The following is a 16,906-nucleotide window of genomic DNA, read 5'->3' on the forward strand; positions in this document are numbered from 1 at the left end:
GTCGCTTTACATTGAAAGTTTTGTTATATATATATAAAACCTGTCTAAGGCGGAAATATCAACATTTTGCAGCATTATCTTAAAATTTTTCTTATAAAAGACCCTCTATATGGAGGAACCTGCGAAACGTGAACTGTGGATTTATTCTTGATAATAAAGGATATTGTGAAGAAGTTGTTTTTTATGACGATTCTTGTCAAATCCAAACTCGAAATGAGAAGATTGATGCAGATGATTTTGTGAACTTTGACAAGAATGTTTTAACGGAAACTGATGAAATTGACTTAAAATCTATGATAGAATCGCAAGATGGTAATAGTGTGAGAGATTCAGAAGATGAACAAAATGGAAAAGATAGTTAGGAAATAGAAATTCCAACTTCATCGCAAGTGTTAAGTTATATTAACGCTATCAAATTGTATGCAAAAATGAAGGGGTAAAATGAACTTCATGAAAAAACTATAACATTGGCGATCTCTTTTAACCGCACGAGAAAGCCATTAAGAAAACGAAACAGTTGAAATTGGACACTTTCTTCAAATAAATTTGATTAAGATTTTGTGTACTTATGTATATTTTGAATGTCTATTTTTGTTCTTATTCTAATAAATATGGCATAAACACTATAATAACCTTATTCACAAACGTCTTACTTCCCTTGAGTTAAGCAAGTATAACGTTCCGCTGAAAAATTATACATAAGTAAGGAAATGCATGTTCACTATCTAAGTCGAAAAAACCTGCTTAAGCCGGGAATTTTACTCGGTCCCGTGCGATTCCGCCTTAGACAGGTTTTACTATATATATATACATTTTGAAGTTATAGGCTATAGGAAAGGCAGCAGCTAGTCATTATCGACCGCCGTGAATTGTTTGTTTGTTTTGGAATTTCGCACAAAGCTACTCGAGGGCTATCTGTGCTAGCCGTCCCTAATTTAGCAGTGTAAGACTAGAGGGAAGGCAGCTAGTCATCACTATCCACCGCCAACTCTTGGGCTACTCTTTTACCAACGAATAGTGGGATTGACCGTAACATTATAACGCACCCACGGCTGGGAGGGCGAGCATGTTTAGCGCGACGCGGGCTCGAACCCGCGATCCTCGGATTACGAGTCGCACGCCTTACGCGCTAGGCCATGCCGGGCCGAACGACCACCGTGAACAAACGAATAGTGTGATTGACCACACATATTTTAATGCCTTCACAGTTGAATGGGCGAGCAAGTATGGTGATGGATTTAGTTTTCAAATCTTACAAACTGCGAATCCTAGCCATTACGCCATGCTATTCTCGGGATCTTTATGATAATCAGATTACAAATATGAAAAAATCCTTTAAATCTAATTGAAGTTATGTAAGACGAAAACAAAAATACAAAAATTATAAAGTTTTATCATCTCAGCATGCTATTTTACCCCTTAGAACATCTAACAAATGCTCTGAAAATGGAAAATTAATTATTTGTAGTGTAGGGCTCTCTAAAAGTATAATTTACTGTACACATAATTTTAGTCAAGAAAGAGCAACAAAATTTAAAATATTCTCTTTTTTAAGTGTTTAGAACATGAAATCAACATACAGGAAAGGATATGAATTACGAATATAACATTCACTTATTTTTCTCTTTGTATAAAATCGTATGTAGTTAACGTGTGTGCTTCCAAACCAACATCGTTTACTAATTTAAAAATAAAAACAGTAAATAGGTAGCTTTTCCATCATGAAACTTTCAAGTTATATTTGAAACAATCACTACTTGTACTTTTTCATCCATATAATGACTTAAAAGTATATACAATAAAATGATAATAAAAAACCTAAGTCTTGTCAACAGAATAAGGAAGCTCGCTGTGTTAACGTGATGGGTCATGAAATTCTGTCATCTATTGAGCAAAATATAAGTTACCTAAAATGCTTCATCACGTGTTAAAGAAAAGTATCATAAACAGCTGTGCAACAGACATACACTGCTGGCCCAAATCTTAAGGCCAATGAAAAAAAAAAAATATGCATTTTGCGTTGTTTGACTCAACAACGTATTTGAGTAGAGCTTCGAAAGATGAAAATAAGAAAAGGGAAAATAAAAATAAAATACTTTTTTAGCATTTAATAGGGAAAATGTGAACACTATAAAATTAGCCTAAATACTAGCTGGTCAAAAGTTTAAGACCATAACAAAAAGAAGTTCTATACAGGGCAGAAAATGCTTAAAGGTCTCAGTAGTGAGTTGCACGACCGTCATTGCGAATAACTTCAAACATTCGCTATAAGTCGATATAAGCTTTTGCAGAAGGCTGGCTGGAATGTTATTCCAAGTGGTGAAGATGGCTTCACAAAGTTCACGCACTGTTTGGAATTTACGTCCATTTCTATAGACTTCCCTTGCCATCCACCCCCAAATATTTCGGGCGAACACGCTGGATGGTCCAAAAGAATCACATTATTCGCCATGAAAAAGTCCTTTGTCCTGCGGGCATTGTGGATTGCAGCGTTGTCCTTGTGAAAGAGCCAGTCATTTCCACACAAGCGAGGACCTTCAGTCAATTAGGATGCTCTCTCCAACATGCCAATGTAGCCAGCTGCTGTTTGACGCCCTGTATAACCTGAAGTTCCATGGAAGGAGAAAACACCCCAGATCATGATGGAACCTCCTCCACTGTGTCGTGTAGAAAATGTCTCCAGTGGGCTATTCTTATCGTGCCAGTAACATTGGAGGCCATCTGGATCATCCAGGTTAAGTTTTTTCCCATCAGATAACAAAACCTTCTTTCACTTTTCTACTTCCCATGTTTGGCGCTTCTCTGCAATGTTTAACCGAGCTGTTTCGTGGTGTGGAAGGAGGCATGGCCTTTAAGACGTTTACGATTTTTAAAGCCTTTCTCTTGTACATGCCGTCTTATTGTTCTTTAGCTGCATCATGCATCCGTAAGGGCTTTAATTTGGTAAGACGATCGGCTGGTGTCTTGTTGGACAACCCGTTGAATCCTCCTGCTCAACGCCGGCGAAATTTTCTTAAGCCGACCACTTGAAATTCTCGTTCCGTATCCTTCAGGGTCTTTTAAGAAATTTGCAACAGCATTTTTACTACGCCCAATCTCACCAGCGATGGCACGTTGAGAGAGACCTTGCTTTTGCAGCTCGACAATTCTGCCATGTTCAAACTCTGTCAACCTTTTAGCTTTTGCCATGTTTTTACCCAATATAACACAGGAGATGTCTGTGAGAGATGTTGCCAACGCTAATGCTTGAACACAAATGACTAAATTTCGTTACGTGTTTAACGATTAACGCTTCGTGTCAGTATGGTCAGAAACTTTTGACCAGCTAGTATTTAGGCTAATTTTATAGTGTTCACATTTTCCATATTAAATGCTAAAAAGTTTTTTATTTTTATTTTCCCTTTTCTTGTTTTCATCTTTCGAAGCTCTACTCAAATAAGTGGTTGAGTCCAAAAACGCAAAATGCATATTTTTTCTTTGTGTTCATTGGCCTTAAGATTTTGGCCAGCAGTGTATATCTAGCATACAAATACACATAATTCGCTTAATTTCTTTGCAGTTTCAGTATTATTCCAAGAAGTAAAGTGAATAAACAACTAGAATTAATATTTGCTGAAAATTTCTTGTCAGCAGTATAAGTGTAGTTACCAGTTTGGCCTCTAAGTCTGATTTCATTCTTGTTTTTGATTAGATAATATTTTGTATCTCTTGAAGAGTTGTATTAATAAAATTGGTAAAAAACAATTACTTCTTTATTTATGAATACATAATTAAACCTATAACTACTCAAATTTTATAAGCATGTTCGAAATGCTACTTTTAACAATTAACAGAATATAACAAAAGTCAAAAGAACTTCACTTTTAAGCATCACAACTGTTCTCATTTAAATAAAAACAAACAAACACATAACCTAGTTTACACTAGTTTATTAAAAACAGGTTTAAGAAACAGCTGCTGTTAAAAACTGACTTTTGGAACTTCTCATACATTTTTTTAGTTTCAAAACAGTTTGACAGAGCTTATCATAAAGTTCCTGAAGAGTTTGTTCCACAGCATTTTATTTTATTGCATTCCCATACTATTTCTCTGTTTCCCACACAGCATACTGTTATTCCAACTGAAGAATTTCCAATGCTTCATTGTGCAATTAGCCACCTAATTCTACAGTAAGAAATCTTTGAAGTAACCCTTTACATAAGAAGATGAAAACAGGTCCTTTACAAAAGAAAATTTATAATTCCTGAACTAAAGGTTAAAATACGATTTTACATAATAGAAACCTGAAACACTTTGTTTTTAAAGAAATTAAAAGATTTTAAAGTTGTAGTGGTATCCAAGGAAGAAGTACTAAAAAAGTTGCCTAGTCATATATAAATATAACATGTCTTTCTATATTATAATATTATAGTATTTACTCTACAAAATATTTTTATTCTGCATATTTGCAGGTGTTTGTGTAACGAATAGTACAAAATGCCAGCAATTTGAATTTAATCTTCTTTTGTTATTCTTAAGTAAACAATTCCTGTTCTGCCCAGAAGATACTGCTACCATAAGTAAGTTGTGCGATGAGGATGACAGAAGTGTCCTTCAGTTTCTAGAGGTTAAACCCTCAGTTATGTTGGAATGATAACCATGTTTTAATAGCAGATGTACCTTCGTAGAATAAATACATCAAGTTAATATTAATATAGACTTAAATCTACTTACCAAAATTAGCTTTACAAGAAACTGCTCATATAAAAATTTGTTTTCAATCCATAACGTGTTGTTACCAATATTGTTTAGTGGGTTGTTCAACACCAGAATCATTCATATTTGATGTGATTCCAACCGAAAATAGTTCATTTGTAGAAGCCGCAAGGGAATAAAATGACTATAACCATCATAATACAAAGTGGGTATATGAAATAAACCGTAAAATGGAAATCTTTCAATTAGGTTTACATTATAAAGAGTAATTATTAAGTTTTATCAATATTTTACTTTGAAGAATACAATGAACCTATTCCATTTTTTATGAACATTGGCACACTTCCATTAGCGACATAACTCAAATATAGGGGTTATCAATGATAGTTATAATGTCAGTATTACTAATTCATAAAGACTTAAAACATTTGACTCCATCTTCTTCTTATTGTTAAAATAACACAAGGAAAAAACGCCTTTCTTGCACCAAAGGTTTGTAAACTGAATCTAAATTCCTAATTTCAGAATATTAATGCAGAGTTTTTGAGCATTTATCACAAAATATTGTTAGTCAGTTGAATCTCGCTATTTATCTGTTTAAAAAGCATTACTACAGGGTGCAACTAATTCTTCTAATATCTATGTCCGGAGCCAGTCGTTGTTTCGTAGGTCTAGCTTTTCTACTGTTCGCTCACCTAATCATCTTACCAAACTAAACAACTCAATTTTAATAACCTTAATTCACTCGTATTTATAAGAATAACAATAAAAAAAGAGCTTGTCTTACTGAATGAACTTTGAAACCTTCTGTTTAGTCTTATTTTGTAACTTTTAGTCTTTATTCTTTTCCAGAAGATTTTATAAGTTTACATAAATTTTCCACAAATAATGACCTACATTGTTACAAAAAAATAACCTGAGTAACTGAAAAGTCACATCTACACAAGACATTGAGATGTTGTAATGCTGGTTAGAACCAAATTAATGTAATTTGTTTTAATTATATAAATTATACAACATTTTGCAATGTGGATTTGTTTAAATATATAATAGGGTAGTTCAAATGGTTATTTGTATTTATTCTCATAAAGGACAATGATATGATTTAAAATAAGAAAAACACAGTGAGATTAATGTTAAAATAATAATTCATTGTCTACCTAAGTTACATAATTTTTTTTACCTCTATCTTCAGACACCAAATTAATTTTAATATAGTTATTTATTTATAATGATAGTTATTTTGGGGTCAGAAACACAAATCAATTTCAGAAGATTGTAAAACATTGAAATTTTTTGGTAACGGGACAGTTTCCTTCATCTATGAGTAAGTTGTAATTTCCATTGTTAATTGTTTGTTTCTTTTTTAATTTTGCGCAAAGCTACTCGAGAGCTAACTGCGCTAGCCGTCCCTAATAAAGAGCGAGCATGTTTGGTGCGACGGCCCATGTAAGCTTAGCAACCTATACCGATAAAATCTACAGTTCGATTACCTATGGTGGTAAGCGCACAGGTACCCAATCGTATAGGTTTGTACTAAAAACAAAACCTTCTGGAACGCGATGTTCGCCTCCCACTAGTACATCGGTAAGTCTCCGGATTTACAACGCTAAAATCAGGGGTTCGATTCCCCTCGGTGGGCTCAGCAGATAGCCCGATGTGGCTTTGCTCTAAGAAAAACAAACAAACAAACGCGATGTTTAAAGCAAAACTAAGTTGAATTACTTCGTTAAACATGCTACTAGAGGAGCGATATATACTTTCTGTATAACAAACCAAATATGTTTCTACTTAATATAAAATTGTTTGACCTTTAGTGTTACTGTTTCATATCATCAGACTTATTAGCAAATTTTTTTCAGTAGGTCACTAAAAATATAACTGAACCTTTCTAAGATTATATACGCTGATCAAAATTCCATTTTTAAGCTACGCCTCTATTACAGTACAATAATTTCCCTTTTTTGTTGGAATAAATAACTGTTTCAAACGCTATTAATTATGTTTTTAATGATGATGACGTCTAACACAATTTAATATTCAGTATGTTTTGTGAAATATGTTTAATTTTTTTCAAATTATAAAATAATTAGTTTGGAAGGTAGTTTTCGCGATGGGATGACCACGTGGTTAAGGCACTCGACTCATAATCCGACGGTCGCGGGTTCGAATCCACGTCATATCGAATATGTTTTCCCTTTTAGCAGTGGGAGCGTTATAATGTTTCAATTCATCCACTATGCGTTGGTAAAATAGTAGTCCAACAGCTGGCAGTGAATAGTGATGACTAACTGTTTTCCCTCCACTCTTACACTGCTAAATTAGGGATGGCTAGCATAGATAACCCTCTAGTACAGTGGTTCCCAAACTTTTTCAGCTTGTTACCCAATTTAACATGCCACATTAAGCATGTTACCCCTTTCACAAAATGTTTTCAACATTGATATATATGGCTAAATTAAACTAGAGATATATTGCACTTTATTTATTACACTTTATTTATTTACAATTTATTTATATAATTTATTTACACTGAATTACACTTTTAATTATTGTGTTTGATCATTGTGCATTTCTAATGAATATTGCCAAAGATGTCAAGAACATCAGTGGGATGGACGAAGTTGCATACTTGAAGCTAGTTTAGGAATTCTTGGCTTTGTGGTTGAAAGTGCCAGCTTGGCATCGTTTGCAACATTCAAGCGAGTCCTCTTTTTTGTTTTCATCCCCAGCACGGTTGAGAACCCCTTCTCGCACAGATACGTTGTTGAGAATGATACCAACAACTTCAAGGCTCTCTTGGACAGAGTTGGCGAGTCAGCTAGTTGTGAAATCCAAAAGGAATCTGCATTTTGGTTTTGGAATTTGACTTTCAAGGCTTCATTTGCTCGCATTGTGATCCACTTCTCCTTTGCAGGGAAATCATCATCATGAATGGCCTCATCAGGTACAGAAAAGGGATGAATGATCCACTGAAGACTGGCTGTTTTTAGGTCACTCTCTGGAAAGTAGTGCTGCATGCTTGTTTCAAGCCCCTTCAAATGGTCGCTCATCTCTTTGTTGATGGTCTGTAAAAGTGATCCAGTATCATAACTATTCTCCTCAACAAACTGGTCTAGGGTGGGAAACTGAGCGATCACTCCTTTCTCCAAGCGTCGAATCCAGAGTCTCAGTTTTCCCAGAAATGCAGTCACAGTGTGATGGGCATCAATGACAGTCGTGTTTTGGCCCTGGAGTTGCAAATTATCACTGTTCAACTCCGCAAATATGTCAGCCAAGTAACAAAGTCGAGCAAGCCACTACTTATCAGTGAACTTGGTAGCAAAAGGAGATTCTTCTTGTTTCAGAAATTCCTGAAGAGCCGTTCGGAGCTCAATGACTCGACGTACAACCTTGCCTCGTGACAACCAGCAAACATCGGTGTGGTAGAGCAGAACTTGATACTGCTCTCCCATTTCCTTGCACAGCTCCCTCAATATGCGCGAATTCACATCCCTGGACTTGATGAAATTGACGATTTTCAACACATCTTCAAACACTAATTTCAGATTACCAGGCAGGCTTTTTTGATCCAAGAGAGTACCGATGAATGATGCAATGATCTACAGAAATTTCTGGATTCACAGCTTGTATGAGGCCCCGTAATCCACGATTACGACCCATCATCGACGGAGACCTAGATTAAAAAAGAAAAACTATTATAGATTGCGTCAGTTAGTCATTCTTACTTATCTTTCGCGTTATAATTATATGGTTTTAATTTAATTCAATTTATTTTGGTACTTTAGTATTTCAGTACGACAGGCACGATACTTTTTTGTGAATTATGTATAAAATATTAGCTACACTACAGCTACTTGTACAATAAATAAAACTATATGACTATATGCCATGTAATTCATTGTATTTATACTAATCTAGACTTTATATAAACATCTCTCTCTACCTGTTGAACGCTGTTCCAATCCAATCCATTCGTGGTAAAGAAATTGTTGATGATATTGAAGATATCTTCTCCCTTCGTGGTTGTCAGCAGATCTTCGCATAATAGGAACTCTTCTTTGATCTTGTCCTGGTGGACGTAACGAACGAACCCAAGGAGAACAGCACAACTGGCTACGTCACACGATTCATCAAATTGCAAGGAGAATTTGCTATATGAGCTTTCCTTGATCTCTGTTGTAACTTGGGACAGAATATCTGATGCCATGTCATCGACTCGTCGGCGGATTGTGTTGTTTGATAGAGATATGACACTCAGTTTCTTCGCTTGATCCTCCCCACATACCTTGCTTACCATCTCGTATGCACAAGGCATAATCAGATTCTCTGCAATGGTGTGGCATTTTTTGTTGTTCGGCAACTTTATGTGCAACAAAGTAAGATGCTTCGACCGCAGCTTGAAGCTTTTGGGCTTGAATTCCAGATGAACCGAACTGGATATTCTTCAGTGCTACAGCCCGGCGCTGAAAATAAGCCTGATCCTCATTTTGAAGATTTGGATGGCACTTCTGGAGGTGAGCTGAGAGTTTTGATGGCTTGAGGCTTTCATTTGTCAACACTTTGTGACATACTACACATTGTGGCCGATCCTCTCCACCAGAAGGTGAATTCACAAAGCCATAGCGAAGAAAGGCGTCAGAGTAGGTGCGCTTTTTAGACATTTTATTGTTTAATCTGCAGAAAAAGAAAACTGCATAAAAAAGTGTGAACAATGTGAACTTATTATTTATTTTTTCATGGCGTTCTAGATAGCATTAAAAGAGCTTATTCAGCATAGGAATGATGTAATAGTAGGTAAATACTAACTATACTGCACAGGACAGTACACATACATACCAGGTTTTGTCTACCTCGGCTGATGCTCACATAGAAACTGACAGTGTGAAATAGAGGCAACCTCAGGCAGTGAGTGACGCGTACTGGACACGTCGATGAGTCATCAGGGTTACTGAGTGACTTGTGTTCTGAAGCATACTTGTCAAAATACTTTTAGGTTACCACACACTTAGATACATATTTTTTCTTTTCTACTACTGTATATTAGTTTTTGATGTTTATTGTTATTTGGTTTAACTTTATTACATACTTAAAATAGGTTTAATTTACAACTTTACATACTAAGACTAAGTTAACATTAATCCTAATACCAGCCACCTCAATGTTTTCTTGATTTTCAGAATTTTAACTTTTTTTCTGTCACCCCTCCATTACCCCCGATAAATTGTTGAATTACCCCTACGGGGTAATTTACCCCCAGTTTGGGAACCACTGCTCTAGTAGCTTTGCGCGAAATTCAAAACTAACCAAACCCTAATTTTGAATTGATTTTTGGTTTCGTTTTCACTACAGTTAAAATTAGGCTATGATCAGGGTTACAGTAGGTATATTTAAAGGTACATAATCGTTGGCGCTATTGTTACTTTAATAGAAAGTAACTCTCTCCGTATTCTTCCGATATAAAACTCCTCACAGTTTAACCTATCGTTCTCAGTAATTACTTATAAGCAGAGGCGTAGATTTTTTACACCCGATGTGGGGGATGATTTTTGCAACCACTTATGTGGACTGTTCAATTTGCAAATTGGTAATCTCTGATTACGTGAACCTGAAAGCTGTAAACATGCAGTCACAGAGTAATCTTGTTGCCACGATACTTGCATGTATACTTAGGCCCACTGACAGATACTTACGAACTATCACTTAGATCGAAAAGCTTAGAAGCACGCCTATATTAAAGATGTACATTTCGGCTACTGAAAAAGCCTACTTCTAGGCTTAATTATGTAATTCGATTGGTAAAAACACGAGAATCACAAGAACAAACATACAATTTGTAGGCCTGTGATGTAATAAAACAATTCAACAGTCCAAACTGTAGGGGGGGATGATTGTATGCACCATACCCCACACCTAAAATGAAGGGGGGATGTATAAAAAGTAATAGATAAAATGTTTTCGAAGTATTTTTGTGTTCTATAGAATAATGATATGGTTTAAATTATCTGCCAACCACTTTTTAAACTGATTTAAACAGTCATTCGTTCTTGGAAACTGTGCTGCCAAGTAAAATGAGATAATTTTGTTGTTTTTTCGCATTCTAAACTAAGTTTAGCCAAATAAGTAATTCAATTTCTTAAAGTAATAGCAAGAACAAATGTTTGTCAATTAAAGCCATAAAATTATATTTATAAAGTGTTATTTATTTCATTCTTAGGTGAAGCTTTGGGTCAAATGACTTTCTAACAACGATGGCTGGATACTTGTTGAGTATAATATTCGAAATGGTAATGCCTGCGTTTTCATTGTTGAAAACTACAAAAGTGTAGTTCATGCATAATGGGCTACATGGCTACCATTGAAATTCTTTAAAAAAGTTTGCTTATAGCCATTTTATTTCAATGTATAATAGTAAATACACATTCTGATCTTGAATGGTCTGCCCAGTAATAGAACCTTCAAAAACTATTTCAAGTTTTATCACAACCTTGCTTTTTGAGTAAGTTAAGAACGATATTTGACGGTGTTCGTTATTGTTAAATAAATTACGTACTCTGAAGATATACGCAACTATCTCCATATGAAATAAATATCACTCCATTAACTAGAAGTGATAAGATTTTAACCTGAAACCTGTACAAGTGTTCGAGAGTAAATACCTTAATAGCTTTCAGGATTCATGAAAATTTTCAGTGATGAAAAGAATACCATAAGTTAAATTAATTGTGGAAATACGACAAAAAATATGTTATGAAATTTGGTTTCTGTATTCTACTGGGTAAAAACAGAAACATTCATGAATGAATATCTGTCAACAGTTCCTCAAAGTAAGTTGTTGAATAATACAGGACAGTGGGAAAAATCTAATAACTAACATCTACTAAAACTTTTGGGAAATAATTCAAGGAATTCCTCAAAATAGTGATGAAGGGATCCACTAATTAATGTCTAATAACTGTTTAGCGTAACCAATTGATACCTATAAACAAAGAATGCAGCGATAAAAATATTTCCACAGTCCGCCAAACAAGTTTTTACTTTGTTTATTTTTTACAAGGAAATTATCTGAATGTAGAACACCATCTCTTTTAGTGGTTGTTTGACCAAAAGAAATGCAAGAAATTACAACTTATTGTTTAACTGCTGGTTACGTTTTACAAGGAAACAGTGTGGTCAACCATCTAGTGCCTCTGAAAGCTGCCCAATTTCAATAATAATGAGGGCTAATGGGCTGTAAATTATGAACAATAAGATGGTACAATTGGAGACCCTTTGATAGCGATAAAAATTGCGATGTTTTGCACAATTCTAGCTTGGTGGTTCGCAATTAGCCGAAAGGTCGATAGCGATAAAAGTTGCTATGTTGGTGGTCTGCTATTACCAGAAAGGCTTGTAGTATTCAATGGGCACCTTCTCGTGGGTGCTGTAAAATACAACTATTTGTGTCCCATTCAGACCCCGATGTAGCTTCCAGGCATGTGGAGCAGTCACCTGTACAGTGTCTCTTTTACTGCTCTCACACCTGAGACATCGAGAAAGTCCGCAAAGGAAATCATGATAATTTATTGAACCAATTAACGTATTTGAAGAGAAACAAACTACCAAGGATATGTTATATTTACGTAACGACAGGGTTTCTCAAAGAATGTTGTAGCACATGCTTAACATAAACATTTACTAGTAAGTAGATTCAGACCAAAGAAACTAGTTCTATGTTAAAATCTATTATCCATATGTAAGTTACTGCCGGAGGAAACTAAAATCTCCAAAGATTAGGATATAGGCGCCCTCCCAGCAAACTCAGTAATAATAAACCGAGGTTTATCGTTCTAGTCGATTTTATAATTGTTCAAGATAACGATGGCGATTGTCATTTAATTACATGATACCAACTATCTTTAACCTTCGAAAAGTTAAGAAACAACTTTATCCTCACTAAAAAGCTTTTTAAAAGTATCCCAATCTGAAGAGAATTAAAAACAGAAAATTTTTTAAACGAGAAGTGTTTTGTGAACTTTACACGGATATTTGTGTTATTTACTAATATATTTTATGGTTGTTTGTAATGCAATACTATAACTAATAATATACAGTGCTAATAATTATCTAATCCGTGACATTTATAATTATTTATTCTAAAGAATGTAAACGTTCTTCTTTTATAGTGCTTTATACTAACAAGATAAACTAAATAATATGTCATCTCAGCCAGATACATACAGTTCTTTGCTGAAATAAAAGTAATGGTGTGACCTACCAAATTAGCATTTAAAGTCTGTATGCAGTAGTAACTGAACTATGTATGATACAATTATTAATTAAACTTTTAGCTCATTTTGTGAGCACAAGAAACTTCCTAAGTTGTTTGCTGAAGCGAAGATATATCGACATATTTGGCTGTATAAAGTTTTGTTTTTGATGGACTCTAACCTGTTTCTCAAATAAGATGTCTCGAAAAGGACATCACTAAAAATGGCCAAACGACATCCTGCTTTAGTTACAGGTACATCAGACTCTACCACTATGTAAACATTCTACTTCTTATATCACAGTTAATAATAAATGGTCTTAAAACTGCACTGTGCTCAAGGTGATCAGTAGAATATCGTTGTTATTAACGTTGTCTTTGGATTTTAACTTGAGAACATTTGACGTAATTGGCTTTGTTTAATGATAACATCAAGGACCGAAGTAGAATTGTAAAATTCAACACTCTATGCATTAATGTAGTTACTATATAAAAAAAATAATACAATAATCTAGCTACCACTACCAAATTACAAATGTACCTTGGATACATTTAAAGCACTTTTACAATAAAGTGAGGATTTAAGCCTAAATGGCAATTCAGTTAGACAAAAGGGGGCCAGCGGGCTCTATTAATATCAATATTATACATCAAGTTAAAGAAGGGCCTCTGGTTACAATTTTTAAACTCTTATGTTTTCCACAAACTTGTCATTTAATAACAAAACCTTGTGACCAGTTTATAAAATATGTAACTGGATCAAGTAGCGATGCCTGCCCTTTAATGATTAAAATAACAGCTTATAATTGGAATGTTAATTATCACATAACCTCGAGCGTCTGTGATTAGTGAATCACTGGAAGTGTTAAAGAATGAACTACGTCGTGTTGTTGGTGTCACAAGAACATAATCTAGTTTGTTTTCTATAAGACATCGTAGTACAACTGAGGGGCCGTCGCTTCACCAAACAAAAAGTTAGACTCGTCACGTAAAGTTACAAAATGTATTAAGAAGCTAAATCACCATCAGCTCAATTAGATGTACAATTTTTAAAAATATTTTACAGTATTCTCACCATTTTTCTGACTAAATATTTCTCTTACAGCATTCTATAAGTAACTAAGAAATGAACTTAAAGATTTTAATACATAAATTCTGACATGATTACAGTAGAAACAAACCAATACGTAGTTTTAAATTTATTATATTAGAATTTATGAAGAAATTTGGTTGCATGCTAATAATTGAACTTATATTGAACCCTAGTTTGATTAGTAGAGTTCAAGTGAATGTGTGTATGTATATTGTGTATATATAACCCTCAAAAAGTTAGGATTTGTGTCTAAACAGCAGGTCATCCAACGTTTTATCTGTTTTAACCACGTTTCCCAGTCTCGTATACACTTAATCATACATTCTCAACTCAGTTTTAATTGCGTGTTCTAACTTTAATGTAAACGTTAGCTTACGAGTATTAACTTTACTAATTTTTAACAATGTTTTGCCAATCTCTGTTAAAATCAGTGACTGTTATACAGAACATCTTCATGCATGTAATATGTTTAATATCCAATTTTCGTAATAGTTCCTCTATGAATGTTAATGTTTACGAACGGTTCACAAACATTCTATAAATTATTCTAAATTATTTACAGTCATAAGATATTGTACGTATGGTGCTAATATACGCTTTATTAAAAAAGAAACAAAAACATCAGAACAGCAAAGATATTTCTTTAAATATAATAAGGAATAATATTAATTACAGATCTGTGGAACTACTGTTTTGTATAAAACCCTCTTTAATTGATTTTACTGTTAAAACTATACACAGGTTATTAATACGTTTTAACAATATCAGTTTGACATAAATTATCACAACTGACATGGAGTCGAGTTATAAACACTGACATGTAATAGTAGACATGTTACCGTTAGTGTGTACCCTAGTTATACCATTACTGATGTGTAATATTAGAGATGTTACCATAAGCGTGTACCCTAGTTATATCATTACTGACACGTAATGTTAGAGATGATGCCACCATGTACTCTAGACATAACATTGCTGACTTTTACTATAAGATGTTACCACCACGTACTTTAGGTATACCATTATTAGAGACGTTACTATCATGTACTCTAGATACACCATTACTTACTTTTACCGTCAGATGTTACCACGAACGGGTCTCCGAGTTACACCATTACTGACTTTTTACTAATAGAGATATTACCACTAACGTGTACCTTAGATATACCATTATTGTCTTTTACCATTAGAGATGTTGCTTCTTAAAGTATTGATGTTACCACCAGCACATTCCCCAGCCTTGCCATAGGTAGAAGATATTTTTTGAGTATTAAAATAACTTATATATCAAATGTGGATAATAAGGCATACCTTCGACAATATGTACAAATATATTAAAGTAACAAATTATTTGGGAGGGTTTATTCCTCCTTTTATCTATTTTCCATAAAAGTTCAGAACTTGTTTAGGATTGTGTCGACAACAACTTGTCATCGCGCATGCCGACTAGATACTTCTGTTGAATATCTACACGTTTTCCATATTATCTGGGGTCAACAAGCTGTCGGTGTCGTGGTCAAGCCTCGTTTCTTTCCGTATTTGAGCATTGTAGTGCTGTTTTCTCCACTTAATCCGTCTGTTCTGAAACCACACTTTAACCTGGGCTTCCGTCAGGTTAAGTTCCGACGCCAGATGCGACCTCTCCCGACCGACCATATACTGTTGTTGCAGAAACTCAGCTTCGAGGCGATTAAGCTGTTCGACGGAGAAAATCGTTCGTATCCGCTTTGTCTTAGTCGAAATTGTCTTACGGTTGCCTTCTCCCTGTATCATTACTCTCTGGTTCGACTGTTCACCAGCATCATCTAAATGATTACATGTAAATATTATAAAAAATAACCCCACATCAACAATGTTCAAATTAATATCTAAGACTTAGCTACTTAACGTATATATAATGAAATCATTTCCTAAAATCCAAGTAACTACACGATTAGTATAAAACCACAAACTTTCAGGCTTGGCTCACAACAATAAAGCCCACATTAATTCCTTTACTTCGTTTCAAAATAAAATCTGCTTTAAATTAAAATGCTTTGATCTCAATCACATCGTTTATCACTGATAGCCACACAGCGGTAAATCCTGATATACGAATCGTCCCATGTCACACGCCAAACACATAAACCCCAAGCGAGAGTGTCGTCATCATCTTTAGGACGAGGACTTTTACTAGTATCACGCACATGTAACGTGACCGGACATTGTAACTGAATACTTATGTATTCCAGCTGCCGACCCACCACTTTTACGAAGAATACGTTTTATTCCCCAAACCTCTACTAAACATATAAAACGTTACAAAGTTTTGTTGGTTTGATACAACTATCATCTAACAGTTCGATGTGGTAAAAACTGACTCATACAGAGACTGCAGTCAACCTTGTGGCAAAACAAGTAATGAGATAATACTGTTGCATCTAACCAATAAAGTTGAGACAATTACTAACTTACCAGGTTTGGACCTATCCACGCTGACAGCTTTGATGTTTCTGGAATAAGGCTTTGTAGTTTCCCGCTGTTTCGAACGAGTTGGAACTGCTAAGGACTGCGACTTGCCGCTATCCAGCCCCAGAATAGATTCTATAGTAAAGGAAGGTTTTTTATCTTGAGGTTTACCGAGGTCGATCTCGGGGACGTTTACAAACACCAGCGGTCTAACGTCGGTTATCGGGGAAGCGGACGTCACGTTGAGACACGTGGGCCAGTGCATCGGGTACGAGAATGGTAACATGTGTTTCCGCATCATTCAAAACAACTATAGTCACACTTACTAGTTACAACTTATCCACCTAATGAAGCTCACACCGGAATGAACGAATATCTTAGGTTTTAATCTATAGGTAGCGCCACACCCAATCAGCGGTCAT

At 34.9% G+C, this 16,906-nt stretch overlaps 1 protein-coding gene across 1 annotated transcript; it reads right to left on the reverse strand.

Moving 5' to 3' along the window:
* Positions 1-14,696: 14,696 nt before the first annotated feature.
* Positions 14,697-16,815, reverse strand: LOC143258278 (uncharacterized). The gene is made up of 2 exons (XM_076517249.1): positions 16,491-16,815; positions 14,697-15,841 (listed from the first exon to the last, which is right to left on the reverse strand). The coding sequence occupies exons 1-2, from the start codon at positions 16,783-16,785 to the stop codon at positions 15,504-15,506; spliced, it is 633 nt and encodes a 210-aa protein (XP_076373364.1). The 5' UTR covers positions 16,786-16,815; the 3' UTR covers positions 14,697-15,503.
* Positions 16,816-16,906: the final 91 nt, after the last annotated feature.

Source organism: Tachypleus tridentatus, chromosome 7 (genome assembly GCF_004210375.1).
Source record: "Tachypleus tridentatus isolate NWPU-2018 chromosome 7, ASM421037v1, whole genome shotgun sequence".
NCBI classification, from domain to species: domain Eukaryota; kingdom Metazoa; phylum Arthropoda; class Merostomata; order Xiphosura; family Limulidae; genus Tachypleus; species Tachypleus tridentatus.

What these genes read in the sequence shown, in the direction of transcription:
- LOC143258278 (XM_076517249.1), bottom strand. Translation starts at nt 16,785, where the DNA reads ATGATGCGGAAACACATGTTACCATTCTCGTACCCGATGCACTGGCCC. An exon ending in CGTGGATAGGTCCAAACCTG is followed by an intron (nt 15,842 to 16,490) that starts GTAAGTTAGTAA and finishes GTAATCATTTAG; the next exon opens with ATGATGCTGGTGAACAGTCG.